The 16,329-nt window shown below is 42.1% G+C and overlaps 1 protein-coding gene across 1 annotated transcript in view; it reads right to left on the reverse strand.

Moving 5' to 3' along the window:
* The window catches only part of LOC149772526 (uncharacterized), a gene marked incomplete at its 3' end in the record, with an annotated part of 164,136 nt that overhangs the window by 71,469 nt on the left and 76,338 nt on the right, over window positions 1-16,329 (reverse strand). The window contains exon 5 of the mRNA XM_089947642.1: window positions 14,909-14,987. Within this exon, the coding sequence (XP_089803768.1) occupies window positions 14,909-14,987 (79 nt within the window). The remainder of the gene's footprint in view (window positions 1-14,908; window positions 14,988-16,329) is intronic.

Genomic DNA, 16,329 nt, shown 5'->3' on the forward strand with positions numbered 1-16,329 from the left:
GTTGACATGCTCCAAAGCTTTCAGAAACACGACATTAAACCTGGAGGTTATGGTGCTGACCAAATGTTGACCACTAAAATAATAGCCTGGGGGAATGAACAAGTGATAGGTGATGTACTTTTGTGTACGGGTTTTCTTGTCATATTTGACATTGCTATCCATCCACTGTTGCATTTGCTCGTCATGAACTTCCACATGAAAAACATTTTGATTGGGAAGGACATTGAGGACTTGGGTCGGGTGAATCATTTCTACTAAAGCCACTTCCCAATGGGCTTCGTGATCTAACTGGATGGCCTGAGGTAATTTGGCCGTGTAACAGCACAACGTGTTCTTGGGAAACACCTCCATGGAACTGTCACTGGGTAAAGTTAAGTAAAATTGGTTTTGGTGACTCATAATTCCAGAGTTCTGTGGCTGTCCGAGGGGTTACTGGACGTCAGAGGCGTGTCTCCGTCTAAAATGGGGTTCTGGTTGTGATTGAAGTGGTGACTGGCACTGGCACTGGACACAAGGTTCCCGGGGTTCCCGTTCGAGGTGAATTTCAGGGAGGGATTAGGAAGCAGGTAACCGATGCAACTGCTCAATAAAATGGTCAGCAATTGTTTGTCTCCTTGTTGCAAACTCAAATTGGCGATGGCTGCCCCGATGACACAATACACCACGAAGATTTGGCAGAAAAAGACGATTTGCGTTTTAGGCACACGTTCTCCACACCACACCCACAAGGGTTGTTTTTGTAAATCTTGCACAGAAGAACTAGGTGAAGGAGGAGTGGTCGACGTAGCTGCGTCTGCTGTGTGAAAGGGCATGATGGTCACTTCTTTTTATAGTCGATGACTTGCGAAGCGTCGATCCAAGAATCAAAACTGGGTGGATATCCTTTCCAACGTACTTTGACTTCTTTGACACGTCGTTTGCCCACTTTACGGGTTCTGCGTTCGAGAATGCTTTCGATGTCGTACACGTCGTCTTCTTTTTTGGTGACACGTTGTAACTCGGGCAAATAAAACGTTCCTTTGAGCACTTCTCCGTTCATGTCTTCAAATTTATAGACGGCAGGATGACGGCCATGCACTCGTCCAGTGACGCGAAACAATTCGGTCGTCCAGTTAGGTAAGTAACCTTTGTCGAAAGTGCGTTTGGTTTTGCCAATGCGCACCCAATCTCCTACGGCCAACTCTCCACTTTTCTTGGGGACAGCCCTCGTCGGGGACGTACCAAACAGGCGCTCAAACACCAACACTTTGTTGTCGGGAGTCACGTCTTGCGGGGCACGTCCGATGCTTCGATGGTAAGATTGGTTGTACGCTTGCACCAGGTGCGGTAAGATGTCGATGTACTTCAGAGTGTGGTGATGCGTAAAATATTTCCACATGCGTTCTTTCAAAGTGCGTTGAAAACGTTCCACGATGCTGGCTTTGGTTTCGGGATTCTCGGTGGTAAAAAAATGAATGTCACGTTTCTTTAATTCTTTTTGGAAAGCTTGGTTCATAAATTCGGTGCCTTTGTCCGTTTGCCATCGAAGAGGGTGACGACCGCTTTGTTTCAACACCCGTTGCAGGGCTCGCACTAACTCGCTGCTCGATTTGGAAGTCAAGGGCACGACCCTGGCAAATTTGGAAAAGACGTCGATGACACAAAACAAATATTTGTAGCCACGATTGTAGCTGGCCAAATGAGAGACATCGGCTAAATCGGCTTGCCATTGATGATCGATGCCTTCCACTCGGGTGCGACTTCTGGCAAACTTGCGTCGAATGGGTTTGTGTAAAGTGTAGGTAGCTTGTTCTTGTAACCATCGTTGCACTTGAGGTAAACGGAGACTTTTCAGTCGCGTTTTGGCAGCACGATACAATTTTTGAACTCCTGCGTAACCTGCAGGATGGGAGGGATCGTAGTAAATGCTGGCTAAGACTTTTTCCATTTTTTTGTGTTGGTTGGTGTGTTAATAAGACACCCACTCTTGGAGGATGCTAGTCTTTTTCTCTTGGGGTATTTTCTTGGATTGCAATGCTTTGCGTGTGCGGCCAGCAATAGGTGTCGAAGAGGAGAAGGATGTCTGAGCGGGGGATATCGGTTCTTGTTTCACTTCTGTCTTCACTTCTGTCTTCACTTTCTTTTTCTCTTGTGAGGAAGAAGGGGTGGCCATCATCCTTTTAATCCATCCAATTCTGGAGGTAGGTGGTGTTGTTAACTTGCGTACTTTTTCTGGTGGAGTTTGAAACCCTTCCTCTTCTTCTCCTTTTTCTGTCTTGGTCACGGGTACTGGTGGTACTGGTACTGGTACTGGTGATGGTGCTGGACTTTTCATCAAGGTCTTAAAATCTTTCAGAGTGGGTAGAGCTGTTTCGTCTAAAGCTTTCTGGTGAAAGAGTTGCAGTCGTTGCAAGAGTTGACCGTACTTTTGCGATTTTTCTGTTTCGGACAAATCTTGGCGATCCATCAAGGACTGCAATTCGTGTTGTAACTGGGACATCTCGCTCAAATGGGGATTGGGAGGTAAATGCGGGGTGTGTTGTTCTTGCCACCGATGGTATTCCATCCATCGTTTGTAAGGCACTAAAGCTAGTTTTCGTCCTTCCATGGGGTTGTCAGGGGTCGATTCTGAGAACTTGGAACTTCCGAGGCCTTTTTATCTTGCTCCCACCAGTCCTCCCAACATGGTTCCCAAGACTCCTTTCAGTATGGGGCCTAACAAGAGAGGTAAAATACCTCCACGTTGCACTAACATCTTCTTTTTTTGACGAATGGGAATTTTCTTTTGAACCATTTGGCGAAGAACGTGACGATGTTTGCCTAAGCATTGTTTCTGGTGTTTGGACAAAGGGATCGTGCCTTTCAAAACGTTCAAACAACATTCGCACACGGTATCGATGACCTCTTTGGAGGCTGTTTGAATGAGATTTTTTCGTAGGGGTGGAGAAGCTTTGGACAGGACAGATAACATGTCCCATGTTTGGCTAAACGTGGTGGCAGTCCTTTCCTTTTCTTTCCTTGGGGTTTTCTGGAGGGTGACATCTTTGAGTCTTCAGGAGCACCAAAAAACACTGATACCCGACTTGGTCACAGGCCTTTTTTATACTGGAACGCGTCGCCACTGATTGTCTTTACGTCGCATTAGTTTGAGGACAGGCATGACACGTCGTGCATGGGTACGTAACGGACTAAATCGAGCCAGTTCTTGCTTGGACAAATCCAGTAAACTTTGTAACATGCCCGATCTTTCTTGAACTTTGATTTTGGGAGAAGGTACTTTGTGAGCAGCAGCCACTGCCACTAAATTGGAAGGTCCTGCCACTGGGGAAATTCTTTTGGGGGTCATCAACGGAGAAGTTCTTGGTGTGATCAACGTCTCTAAGGACTCTTCAGTTCTGGGTGTCATTAACGGAGAAGTGGACAAACGTGAAGCTGCCGGAGACGCAGTCACCGCCGTGGCAGGTCGTGGTTTGTGAGTGTAAGGTTGCGTCCTGGCCGAAGTGCCTCTCTTGCGACTAGTTTTCTGTGGACTTTTCTTTTTCTGGGGGCTTCTTTTCTTTTTCCGGGGTGGTGGTGGTGTCTGGTCAGAGGAGGGTCCTGCCACTGGAGAAGTTCTCCTTGGGGACCTGGTCTTTTTCTTCTTGGGGCTTCGTTGGACTTTTGTCTTGGGTATAACTTTGGGGGCATTAGGATCCCATCTTAAGAGTGAGCGAATGATGACCCCTCCTAGAGTACCGCTCCCTCCAGGTTTCAAAATGATTTGTTTTTTGGCTTGAGTGTCGATGCGGGGATCGGCCAGTTGGACCAAAGCGACTTTGTTTCGATCAAAAAAGCGTTTGGTTTGATGAGGAATCTGAATGATTCCTTGGAGTAATTGACGTGCCGTCACCGTGAACCATCGTAAGACTTCTTTGAGACTAGCTTCTAAGACACGAGCTCGTGTTTGTGGATTTTTTTCTCGACTGATGCCATACAAGGCACGAATCAATTTGACGGGAAGATGCGACTGAAGGGACGTCATGTTCGCACTGTGTGAGACAGACGAAAAAGGGTCTGAGGTTTTTATAGATTTTTTTATGGGGAGTGAAATGAAGTCGAGGACGGAGACGTGTACAGGACAGGCCCTCCGTCTTGGCACCAGTGGTGAAACAAGTGGGTACGAAATCGCAAATCCTCGGGAGTCGTAGGTTTCAAATCGACGAGTAAATAGGCGTGTGGCGTTTGAGTGGCATCGTCGTACGCCTGAGTCAGCCAAGGCGTTCCTAACTGTTTGGCTAAAACTTGCACTTGCGATTTATCTCGAGGGCTTTTAAACAAGACCACGTAATGCGCATTGAGACTGATGGTACGATGGGCTTTACTTTGTTGAAACAAATGTTGGGTGATGTAAACGACACTGGCATTACGGTGATGCCCTTTGCGCGTGAACCACCGTTTAATTTCTTCTTCGTCTTCTCCTAACATGTCGTCGAAAATGACCAAATGGGTTTGACGGGAGTCAGAGACGATGGCGTCGTCTTCTTTAGGAATGCCTTCCACAAACACGATGGAATCGCCTTGACTTTCTCGCAAGAGGCTCTACGCCGATTGCCACTCTTTGTAACACCACACGATCCGTTGAGGTGGCCGATCGATCAAATGATGTTTATGTTCGATCAAACGTTTGACGAATTCAGTTTTGCCAGAACCGCTAGGTCCAGCAATGAGCATGTTAAAGGGATGGCGAAGATACAAAGCCTCCCAACTGGCACGATCTAAGTGTTCGTCGATGACTTTGACAGTAGAGGAAGAGGGAGCAGAGACAGTAGAGGTAGCCATGGTGTGAGGAATGTCACTTGTGACACGAAAAAACAAACAAGACAAGAGTTTATATACCTTTTCAGAACACGTTTATTGAATGTTTTTTTCAGACATGAATACGAAAGACAAAAAGACATAAAAGCCAAAGGCTTAAGTACAAGAATAAAAGGCACATGAACGGGGAATAAAAAACAAGTGTCTGTACAACAACCACATGTTTTGGGTAAAGTTCTAACCAGTTCTATAGTAGGGGGTAAGGTCACACAAGTGTCCTCCCAAAAGGGTCTTTCAGGCCTGTCCATGACAGTCCTGTCCTGGGTGACGGGTTCTTCTGGCACCGTCACTAACACAGGTTGAAAAGTAACTTTTTTCCTTGAATAACTCTCGTGCATACTGGGCCACCTCTTGTGTCCAAGCCTCAAAACCCTGGTCTCGGTGATGTCCAACATTTGACTCCTAACCAATCTGGTTTCTTCTTCGTCAACGACATGGTAAGTTACTTCAATGAACAATGAACTATCGATCTTGCCTAGGGTTCCTTTTTATATACAGACCAATACCGACGTGACCGTACGGTAAGGTGAAGTGATTGGGAAGTCGCACTCGCTTCTGGTATACAATTTGATAGACTTTTTCCAAGGGTCGACTGACGATGTGGTGAGTGGGTAAACGTACAATCTTGTTCGGTTGATAGGTGGTCACTTTAAAGTTTCCATCCTCTCCCGATTGCAAGGCTTCTTTCAATACCCCAAAGTTGACCACTCGACTGGTACGATGATTCAGAGTCAGTCCTTTCACTTTGCACGTCGTGTGCACTTCTCCTTGTTTGTCCCGGTATTCGTAGCCGTAATGTTTGGGACCACCTCTGACGAAACTTAGAATCTTGTCGTCGGGATGCTCGTCTGTCCAGGCTCCTAAACGGTCTCCTTCGATGTCAGGGTGCTGTTGAATCGGGTGATGGATGTAAATGCAACTGTCCGTGTCAAAGTACAGGACGCGTTCTTCTAACAGTTCTAAAGCTTCGTACAATTTTAAGCGAGCATGAGCTGTCACGTAAGCCGCAATGATGACATTTCCAAAAGGGTCGTCTTGTACAAAGTCCAGATCTTCTTCGTAATTGACCAAGATCAAATCCTCTCGAACGACGTCCACGTGTTTCATGTATTTGGTTTTGTCGTGAATCATCTGGAAGTAGCGGGAAGGTTCTGTCAAATATTCCGTCTTGGGTAAACACGGTCGTTGTGCCATTTTACCCCACAAGCAATTTAACATCACTTTGGCAAACGATCGCCTGCCTTCGTTTTTTTTTGATGTGGTCTAAAGAGATGCCTTCTTGTGCGTAGTTTTTCTCTTTGAATTGTATTTGGTCTTCGGGAGTGTGACACCAGGAAGGATAGCCGCTGGCTTCTTGTTTCAGTTTCAAAAAGGCATCCACGTAGTCGGCGAAAATGCCTTCCTGAGTAGGGTCACCCTTGTGGTACTGTTGTGTCTTGGGAAAGTGGCAAATTTCGTACACTTCTAACAGTTGGTATCCCATGTCCAGAGCTTTGAACAATTCCACGCTGACCCAGGTTCCCGTCAAGGCACGTTCTTCCTGGCTGTGATGGCAAGGTTGGTCCTGGTTGCACGTTTCGGCACAAGTACGGCACAAGGGAAACATCAGTTTGCCTTGAAAATGGTGAGGTAAGACGGGATGGTATAGGTTCGTGGGAGGCAAAACTTTACACTTGATCAAGCCTTCGTATTGTCGAATGTTTTTCAGGTCGATGTGTTCCGTGAACAATTGCGGGTGCCCTACAGGAAAGCGACAATATTTGCACACGTAGGGATACAGCGAACACACGTCCAAGTATTTGATTTCTTCTCCTTTCTCTTCGTCGGCTTGGTACAGCAAACAGGTGGCATTGGTCCTTCCTCCGTACAAACTATCCCTCGGGTTCAGCGGGTCCATGAACTGGTAACTTTCCACGAGGCGTTTAAACTCGGGATCGGTTTTCAAACGGTGATCGTACTCGTGTTCCCACATTTCCACCACTTGGTATCCTTGCTGTTCTAACTTTAGGCGTCGCTGACAAGTGTCCTGGTACAAGTCTTCCATGGTTCGTTGCAAAAACTGATTTTTAGTGTCACGGTCAGGGTAACAGATGGGACATCCGTGAAATAAGCAACCGTTAAACTCGTACACGATCTTGTGGTTTTCTAAGTCCCAGCCATCTACCGAATAAGTTCCGATGGTCTTTTTGCCTCCTCCGTTGCGGGCATGCTGAATCCATTTGTCTTCCTTGTCGCACAAGTAATGTAACCAACGTAGGGCTTTGACCGAGTATTGACGCTTGACATAGTGGGTCGTTTGAGGACTGATGACAGCCACGGTGTTTTCAGGCATGAATCGTTGGCGGTACACTAAGGAACACGCTTTGGCAATGGTGCAAGCTTCTTTCAAAGGATCGACCCCTCCGTGTTCCATGAACAGTTCTCGAAATTTTCCACAGCAACGTCGTAAAATGTCCACGTCGGAACGACAATACTTTAACATTTCTTCCTGAAAGTCGAAGGGGTCAGAGGCATGAGCCTGGTACCAAGCGTAGAAAGCTTCTCGTTGTTCGGTACGCATGTTGTCGGGGTCGTAATAGTGAGCCTCAGGTAAATGGGGTAGAACGGCATGTTGATTGGCTTCCGTATTGAAAAAGTGTGGAAAATACCCTTTAGCCATTTCTGTCATTCCAAACGTTTTAGGCATTCGACTCAAAGGCATGGCCAAGTAACTCATCGAATCTTTAAGCTGTACTTGTCCCACTTGCATGAAAATTATTTTGGCTCCGTTCAAAGTGACTTTAGGACGTTCGGTGCCTTGTTCCGTATAGTATCTGAGAAGAAACTGTCCATCGTATCCGGAGAAATTGTGAGCCATCACCGTGGCATGACGATGACAATCTCCGTAACGTTCGATGTCCTCTTTGCTCCATGTCTTGTCGATGGGGTCTAAGACCCATTGGGCAAAATCGGCTAACGTGTTTGGTCCTCGAAAGATTGTTTCACGTCCTCCAGGAATCTTGCTGCAGTGAGGTCAATGACTGAAGATAGGTTCTTGAATGCACTTCTCGCACGCTCGATGAGCCACGCAGAAATTAGGAATGTGAATGCCGGTCTCTTGCATGCATTCGAAATCGAAAAAGATGAAATTGCCTTTCTTCTTGTGACCGTCCTCTTCCTCTGGTGGGGGTTGGTATTTTTGCTTGTAACATTCGTGTTCCAAGTCCACGATGTGGTGACAAATGTGACATTTTTTCTTTCCTAGACATACGTGTGCCTTGGTACTATTGGTACGTATGCCTTGTCCACACGTAGGGCACAATCTCAGGAGTTGACAAGCACATTTATTCTGTGAACCTTGTGTTTTCAAATGTTGCTGGTAACAGGTAGGGCTGACAAACGTGCGCAGACAAGTTGAACAAGGCACTGGTTCTTCGCTCAGACAGGGTGGAGAGGCCAAACATCCTGGGCATTTCCATCCACAAGACTTCTGTTGCTCTCGATTGTTATAACCATAATCACATTTCTCACAATAATAACTGTATCCCAGGAATCCAGTGATAACGGTAATGGTATCGAAATGTTCATCGTGATAATAGACATGAATGTATTTTCCGTCCTTAAAATCTTGGCCTCGAAACAACAGAGTTCCACGCATTTCTTGAGGGTGCACTTTCAAGGTGTAGCGTGGAGCTAGGGCATCTTGCAATTTTTGCATCTCAGGAATGCCACAGGGTGTGTCTTTGGACAGTCCGGCTTGTTGTAACAGGAGTTCTGCTTCATTTCGTTGTTTGGCTCGATCGGATTGTTGAATAGTTTTCCAGGTTCTTTTCCATTCTACCGTGTCGTTCTTGTTGGCATAGGTTCGTCCCACCACGATGGCACGGGCTAAACACATCGGGTCTTGAGGGTTGTTAATTCGGACGAGACTTGTTTTGGTGTTGCGAAGGTTGTCCACCAATAACATCTTTTTGCGTCCTGTCCCTTGATGAAGAGAGACGTGGGCCATTTTCAGTGTGGCTCTACCATCGGTGATGTCAAACTGGTCATTAGATTGTTGTACGTGTTGAATCTTGTCCATGATTTTGGAAGGGGTTAGTTCTGCGGGTCTGCTAAACTCGATCCAAACAGGGGATTTCAAACCGTCGTGATCTATGGACAGTGTCAAGCGATCGTCTTCTTTGGGTTGACATTGTCGCTTGAGTGCGGTGAGCAAAGAATCCCACATCTCGGTGATAAACCCTTCTGCTTTCTCCAAGGGTACGTCGGCCTTGAAATCTTTAAACTTCACCGTGTAGGTGTAAGCCGTGGTTCTAAAGTTTCTAGAGGAGCGCTTTTCCGTCTCTCGAATGAAATAGTACTTTTCAGGGTTGACTAACGGTGGAGAACTTGGTTTAGAGGGTTCGGATTCTGGTTCACTCATGTCCTCTTCAAAATCACTGGCATGAATTTGTGCCAAGATTTCAGCCCTGGTACGAGGCGATAGATCACGTTTCTGCCTCTTACTTTCTTCTTCTTCTTTCTTCTCGAATGAATAGGATCGTTTCATCTTGAGTGCAAAACGTCAAATGACTCACGTTCAAACACCATAGACTAATTTCTAGTCATGGCAAACCAGCGTATATAAAAAGGGTGTGTCTTGTCCTTTCACTATTCATTTCACTCTCAAACCGAGGAGAACAATGGAAGAGACTAGCCAAATCGAACGTTTCGTCAGAGCTTTGCGACGGGTCATTAGAAAATTCTCTTCAGACCAGCCGACAGACTACTCTCCTTCCTTTCGAGATAAGAGTCAGGATGCTTGCTATATCTGTCAGAAGAAAGGGCATTGGTCTTCAGAGTGTCCAGACCGTCAAAAAGGAACAAAAACAGGGGCTAAAAAAGACAAAAGTCAAGATACCTGTTATTATTGTAAAGAAAAAGGACATTGGTCTCCAGATTGCCCAAAAAGGAAACAAGAGGAGCCAGAAGAAAAGAAGGATTCTTCAGAAGAAGAGAGGGATTCTTCGGAAGAAGAGAGGGATTCTTCGAAAGAAGAGAGGGATTCTTCAGAGGAAGAAAGAAGACAATTCTATTTAAAAGAAGCAAAGAAACAGGAGAAGAAAAGAAGAAGGGAAGAAAATGAGGAAAAAACGGTGAAGAAATTCAAAAAACAGAGAGACTAAACAAGGAGAAAGAAGAAGTCAATGAACGTTGAATTAAAGTGTTGTGCTGTGAATTGGATTGTAAAAAATGGATAAAAGAATACATGAATGATATAAGGTAAGTGTGTTTGAGTTTTGATTCTAAAATAAGAAGCTACACTCACGCACTCATACACAGACACGTACTATAAGGGTAAAATGGGTGGGGTTTATTTTTGAGTTATTGGCAAATTGAAATTGTATTTCTTTTCGAGAAATGTGGGTGGCCCTGAAAAGGGCCTTTTTATTTTGGTGTAGGGGTGAGTTTAACCAACCAACTTTAACTGCCTTAAGCCTTTGCCACGGCCAAGGCCTACTTCTGATGATTGGGTTGAAATCACTAAGGGTGGTACGATAGGCTTAGTCACAGGGTTGGCGTGTTTAGCTCGGGAAGGTCGTATTCTCTTCGGTCGTGATAAAGAAGTCTGATACATTTGTTTCAGACTTCTTAACTCCGCTAAAATGTCCAACAGTACCGTAGCCGTTTGATTTTCACCCTCTTGTTTCTTTGCTGCTACTTCTTCTTGCTGTTGTTGCTGTTGTTTTTTTCTTACCTCTTCTTGTTGCTGTTGCTGTTGCTGTAGGAGAAAAGCTTGTTCCGCTTCCTTTTGTCGTTGCATAAATTTCTCCAATTCTTCTTTCTGTCTCTGTCTAAAATTCTCCACTTGCGGTAATGAAGAAGGTAACGAAGGTTCCGGAATAAAATTCTTGCGAGGAGAGAAAATCCACAAAATCCCAATGTACCTCTTCTGAAAGTAAGTCCGGGTTCCCTTGGGCAGTCTCCCCTGCTGGTGCACCCGAATGGATCGTTTTCTGAGTTTCCGTCATGTTGAATCACTGTCGCATAGATTGACTGCACACAAGCGCTAACGAATCTATATAGACCACGTGACGTCACAGACTGCTGTCTTCGGATTGGATGCGAGCTGACTGAATTTTGTAACGCGTGTTCGGATTGGTGAATGAATTGAATACGTTTCAATCCTTCCTGTACCTATAAATAAGCGCAGTTCACTGCATTGATTCACCTATTCTCGTCGCTTCAAGATGTGGACCACAGTTGAGTCATCCACCCTTGTGTCTTCCATGATGTTTAGGACGGACATGCTCATGTATGTCAGGTCCAAGTGGACTGTTGTTGATAGGACAGATACTAGTCAATGGATGAGGAGAGTTTACATAGAAAGACAAGGATGTCTCAAGAGGGTACTTGTGTATGGACCGGCAGTTAGAAGGAGTTTAAGAAGAAGAAGAAGATGTGACAGATGCCATCTATGTTAATATTAATATTAACATAAACCCAAAGGCCCTTTTCAGGGCCAGCCATATTTTTCGAAAAGAGATAGCCTTTCCATTGCCTACCCCTTTTTTAAAATTTAAATTTAAATTTAAATTTAAAAACAAAATCCCATATTCAATTCCCCTTGTCCCTAGACAAACCCAAACTCTATTCCCATGTTAATTTCCCCTTGTCGCTAGACAGACCCACACTATAGTTCCATGATAAATTCCCCTTGTCGCTAGAGTGACCCACGATTTTTCTCCATGTTAATTTCCCTTGACGCTAATCTGACCCACGATTTTTCTCCATGTTAATTTTCCCTTGACGCTAGAGTTGCCCAAGGGGTCTTGTAATGCTAATTCCCCTTGACGCTAGGGTGCCCCCATTTACTACTACCGTTTGATGTTGTTTTAGTGTCACGATAAATTCAAAATCTCATGTTTATTTTTTTCTTTTGTCATCTCGCTGATAGCCAGTAAATTTTTTCCTGAGGTTGGTTATAAACTCTCCTATGCAGCTGAGATATTTTTTGTAACTATATATACTGCTAAATACACCAAATGTAACCAGTTAACTTAATCAACATAATGAGCTTTTGCTAGGTCACCGAACGTGGTATCGCCACAATAATATTCCGGCGATATGTATTCACTGGACGACAACGTAGTGAAACTGGCAACCAAGGAAATCTTTCATGCTGAAGCTCAAATAATCCTCACCAAAGTGAAATGCAAACTATTTTCCTGAATTAACTATCACATCGTTAGGATGTCATAAGTTCCAGAAACCATAAATCGACATTTCTTGAATTACACTGCACATTATCTCACATTGAGTCCTGTGAGGTTGAAGTCTAATTAATGTTTTTAGCTCTCTCTGTGATTCATTGCTGGCCCTGTGATCTATCAACATCTTCTAGTAAACGTCGACACAATCTCACAGCCATTTATCTGACAGTTCTCCTGTAAACGAAGGAGGTTGCCCATGATATCCGCATATAATAATAGTAGTTTATTTTGTTTCTAACCAACCAGGAAATATTTCTAACGTTTCTTTGGACATGGTAATCATTTCATCCTAAATGTTGATTTTTTGAAAATGTTTCTCATCCATAGAAGCAGAAGTGATAAGTAACTGCCTTAAAATATCTCTATCATCTCCCTAGCAAGTCAGTGATTGGGTGTCAGCACAACCATATCAGAATCCCTAAATAATTCTAATGCATGCACTGTTTTACAAAAACCACCAGGACCATTAATTAAGACAGTTTTATGTCATGTTATAGGATCATTCACTGACCGTTCTGATAATTTATCATTGCAACAATATACGCCAAGAAGCTTATAATCTGCGAATTCAGAATAATTATGTATTTTCTCCAAAGACTCCACAAGCAGAATTGCAGTCAATATGCATCACTGGAAGATTTTTTTTAAAAGATCTAATTTTGATTTACTTATAGAACATGAATCTGTGGCAACTCTAATATCATCAATGGAAATCGGTTAATCATTAATAACAGGTTTATTGATGTGCATTCAAGCATCGATGATCTCAATGAGTAAACTGGGGTGAATCACCATCATAGTAACTGATGATGGTGCAGATTGTGATTCCATGTGGTAGGTTTGCACGCTTCCCTGTTACAGCGTTTCCCTTTACCCTTATTTGTGCCTCAGGGACCCCCAAAATTTGAATATGAACCCCAGTTTTGTTACCAAAGTTTATCATTTGTTCAAACTGACCCCCAAGCATGGATCCCATTTTGTAAACCAGACAATACAACAATAAAAAAATGAAGTCCTATAATTTGTTACATTTTCTCTTCAAACAACATTAATAGTACACCGTAATTACTGATATTCAAGGAAATTTCTAACAATGAAAATGTTAGTGGAGGCAGTACATACTTTAATTAATAAATAGCAATTAAATAATTTTTATCAATTTAAATTTTGGTTCTAGTTCTATCTTTCAGTTCCTTTTAAGTGTAATCATAAATTCAATGTCTTTTCTTGTAATTAAACATAAAATGTGTCAATATACCAGTTACGCCTAGGAGCATTTCTCTGAGAACCTAATTAAGTACTGACCATGTTTTGATATCGGACTAGTGAAAGCATTTGTTGTATTGTTGCACTAAATAAAAAGCTGGCCTCCTTTTATATTATCATGACAATTACGTCTTTTGAATCAAATAAAGGAGGTGGAAGTTTAAAAAAAAAACGTCTAAAGGTATATAAACCCTGCATGCTCAAGAACAAGCGGCACCAGTCATATGTTGGTTACCTCATTTCAGTCGATCAATCAAACACTGTAATGAATGTTATTCTCTGGGCCAATAATAGGGCGGTGGGGGGGGGGGGGGGAGGGGGCAACCAGGGATATATTCCCAGGGCCCGAACCAAACAACACTTTTTAATTTTATGAAAGAAAAATTTTGTTTGAACAAGATAGGCCCAGGTGTATCTTACCCCAGAGTCCGTGATCGTTCTCTATGGCTCTGGTTATGGTGTAAGTAATCTGATTGAACTACCTTACAATAACAGACTCGTTCATAACTGTGATCAAGGAAAGCAAGGCAACCAAGCAAAATGGCAGCCTCATAAAATAAAGAACTTTGTTTCACATGTACAGACCATTGTATGGAATAGAGTTTCAGAGAATACCAGAATTTTCATGTAGAGATATCATCAACGATGATTAAATGTTTCAATGTTACTTGCAATGAAATCACAGCATCCTATTTTACTAACTGAACAATGCAAAAATTGAGTTTCAACGTACATAATTGTCTCACAAAATAAATGTTGCATGATTTTGATAAAAAGGAATCTTACTGTGTAGTGTATCAAAAGTTAGTCTGGTTCCCTGCTTAGTAGACTAAAAATGATACACCACTGCAGGACCCAAACTATTGAAGAAAACAAAAAGCGGTGATGTAATACACAAAAACATTTGTGCACAATGATGGTTGTTGAAACCAGGTGTAACAATGTTATAAATCCTTCAGATGCTGGACATTTTGAAAATAAATGTAATTTATTACAGATTAACAATCAACTTCATCAGAAAAAATGCTTTATTGACAATTATTTTATATGCGATTATAAAAAAGGATTCAGTCATTAAACAGCCCAGTTCCCCATCCCTAAACCCCACGGTTATCTGGATGTCTAGTGGATTGTTTGGAGGTCTTACGGTAACTCGCGCCCTCACTTATAGTGTGGTCTATGCTTTTGGACCCCGATGTGCACGAGTTATCGATGGAGAGGTGTATGTACAGTTCCAACAGTGATATCGTCATCGGGATAATAAAACTGGTATCACTGCTGTGGATATATCATTCTTCTCTGACTGATGTGTGTCATCATCAAATAATACTAAACATGCAATGTTGCAAACTGAAATGATGGATGTCTAAATGTTTTACAAACTACTGTATTATCACTTTACTTTTCAATGCAATAAAATAAAAGTGATATGCAATAAACTATTTTTTGGTAAATCAATAGGACACATAAATGTACCTAATAGAGGCAAACCCTTACAATTCTCAATTTGTTCTAAACATTCAATTAAGGATAAAATCCATCTTGTACACGTAACAATGTCGTGTAGTTACAGTTACCTGGTTTGTCTTCAGAATCCCCAGGGAATGGCACAGATGGAGGCATTTCTGTCTCTACACTTGACTGCCCTTTCTCTACCTAGATGACAAACAGAAAAAATCATTAGCAAACTTGAAGCTTGTTATGTTTATCAATGCTCTGTGATGTGATCCTGTAAAATGCCAACATTTCACTTTACATCTGGCAGCAATTCTTAAAAAATACAGATTGGTCCTCTGACTAACTTGATTATCAAATATAACAAATCTGCAAGGCAAAGTTTCAAATTTAAATTTAAAAATCTGCCTTCTTTGAAATGGGTCATATAGAGTTGCTATAAATATAAAATAAGGACAGTATATGGAGGTCTAGACACAAGAGTCTGATGTTTTATCAATAAAAAAAACAAGGTCATTTTGTGTTGTCACATATTTGATCATATTTTATTGATAAAACATCTGACTTATGTGGCCTACAATGGGAAAATATAACTCTTACATTTTTCTGACACAGCAATCTTTCGTTTAATAATATTTTCAAATTTATATGATGAGTGGGATTAAAGAGAAGATAACAAAAATGACAAGTACAACTTGTTATGGCTTTATTTTTAATTTTAAATGTACTGGAAAAGAATTGTCTATAAACAGGCAAAAGTAAGATGTATTTAGATGTAAAAAAAAGTGTGATAATTTCACCAAATGTGTAATGGTGGGCATGTAAGGGTCGTGTGAAGACAAAAAAAAAAAAAAACCAGATGTGTAGACAGTTACAAAAAAGAAGTTGTGATAAGTGCTATGATATATCTATATGCATGACTTGTGTCGAGACGAGCAATTTGAAGGTAAACGGCTGAATAGCAATTGTTGTACAGAGTGTATTTTCATATGCACAACTTTAAACCAATTCGCTGGAGTTCTCAGGCATCACTGGTTTCCAAATATGCAAATTCATACAGATTATCGCATGCACTGGCAACAGCTTCCCTTTGTTCCAACAACTATCTCCATATTGAGCCCCAGAATATAACAAATCATTGTAGTGACCCTAAAAGGACATAACTCTAAAATGGACATGAATTGTGTTCCTAGACGCCTAATTTTAATTTTCATTTGGATGGTCTTGGTTTACATTAATGATCCTAGTGAGCAACAATATTATAAGTTCCAAAGGTATTTCATGAATGTGCATGATTATATATATATATATATATATATATATATTCTAAAATAAACAACACCAACACATAGAATGTGTGACCGGTTTCGCTTTAATGCTTCATCACACTGAATTCAATGTCATTGCTTACGTCATTCAATATGTTGTTTCTAAGTGATGAATGAAATAAACAATATGACATAAACAAGATGACATCATAGCTTACATTTTTAACCTAATTATCTTATACTGTAACGAATAACTGACACGGAGATATGCATAT

This window comes from Sinohyriopsis cumingii, unplaced genomic scaffold, assembly GCF_028554795.1.
Source record: "Sinohyriopsis cumingii isolate HCF-2022 unplaced genomic scaffold, ASM2855479v2 utg001397l, whole genome shotgun sequence".
In the NCBI taxonomy this organism is placed as follows: domain Eukaryota; kingdom Metazoa; phylum Mollusca; class Bivalvia; order Unionida; family Unionidae; genus Sinohyriopsis; species Sinohyriopsis cumingii.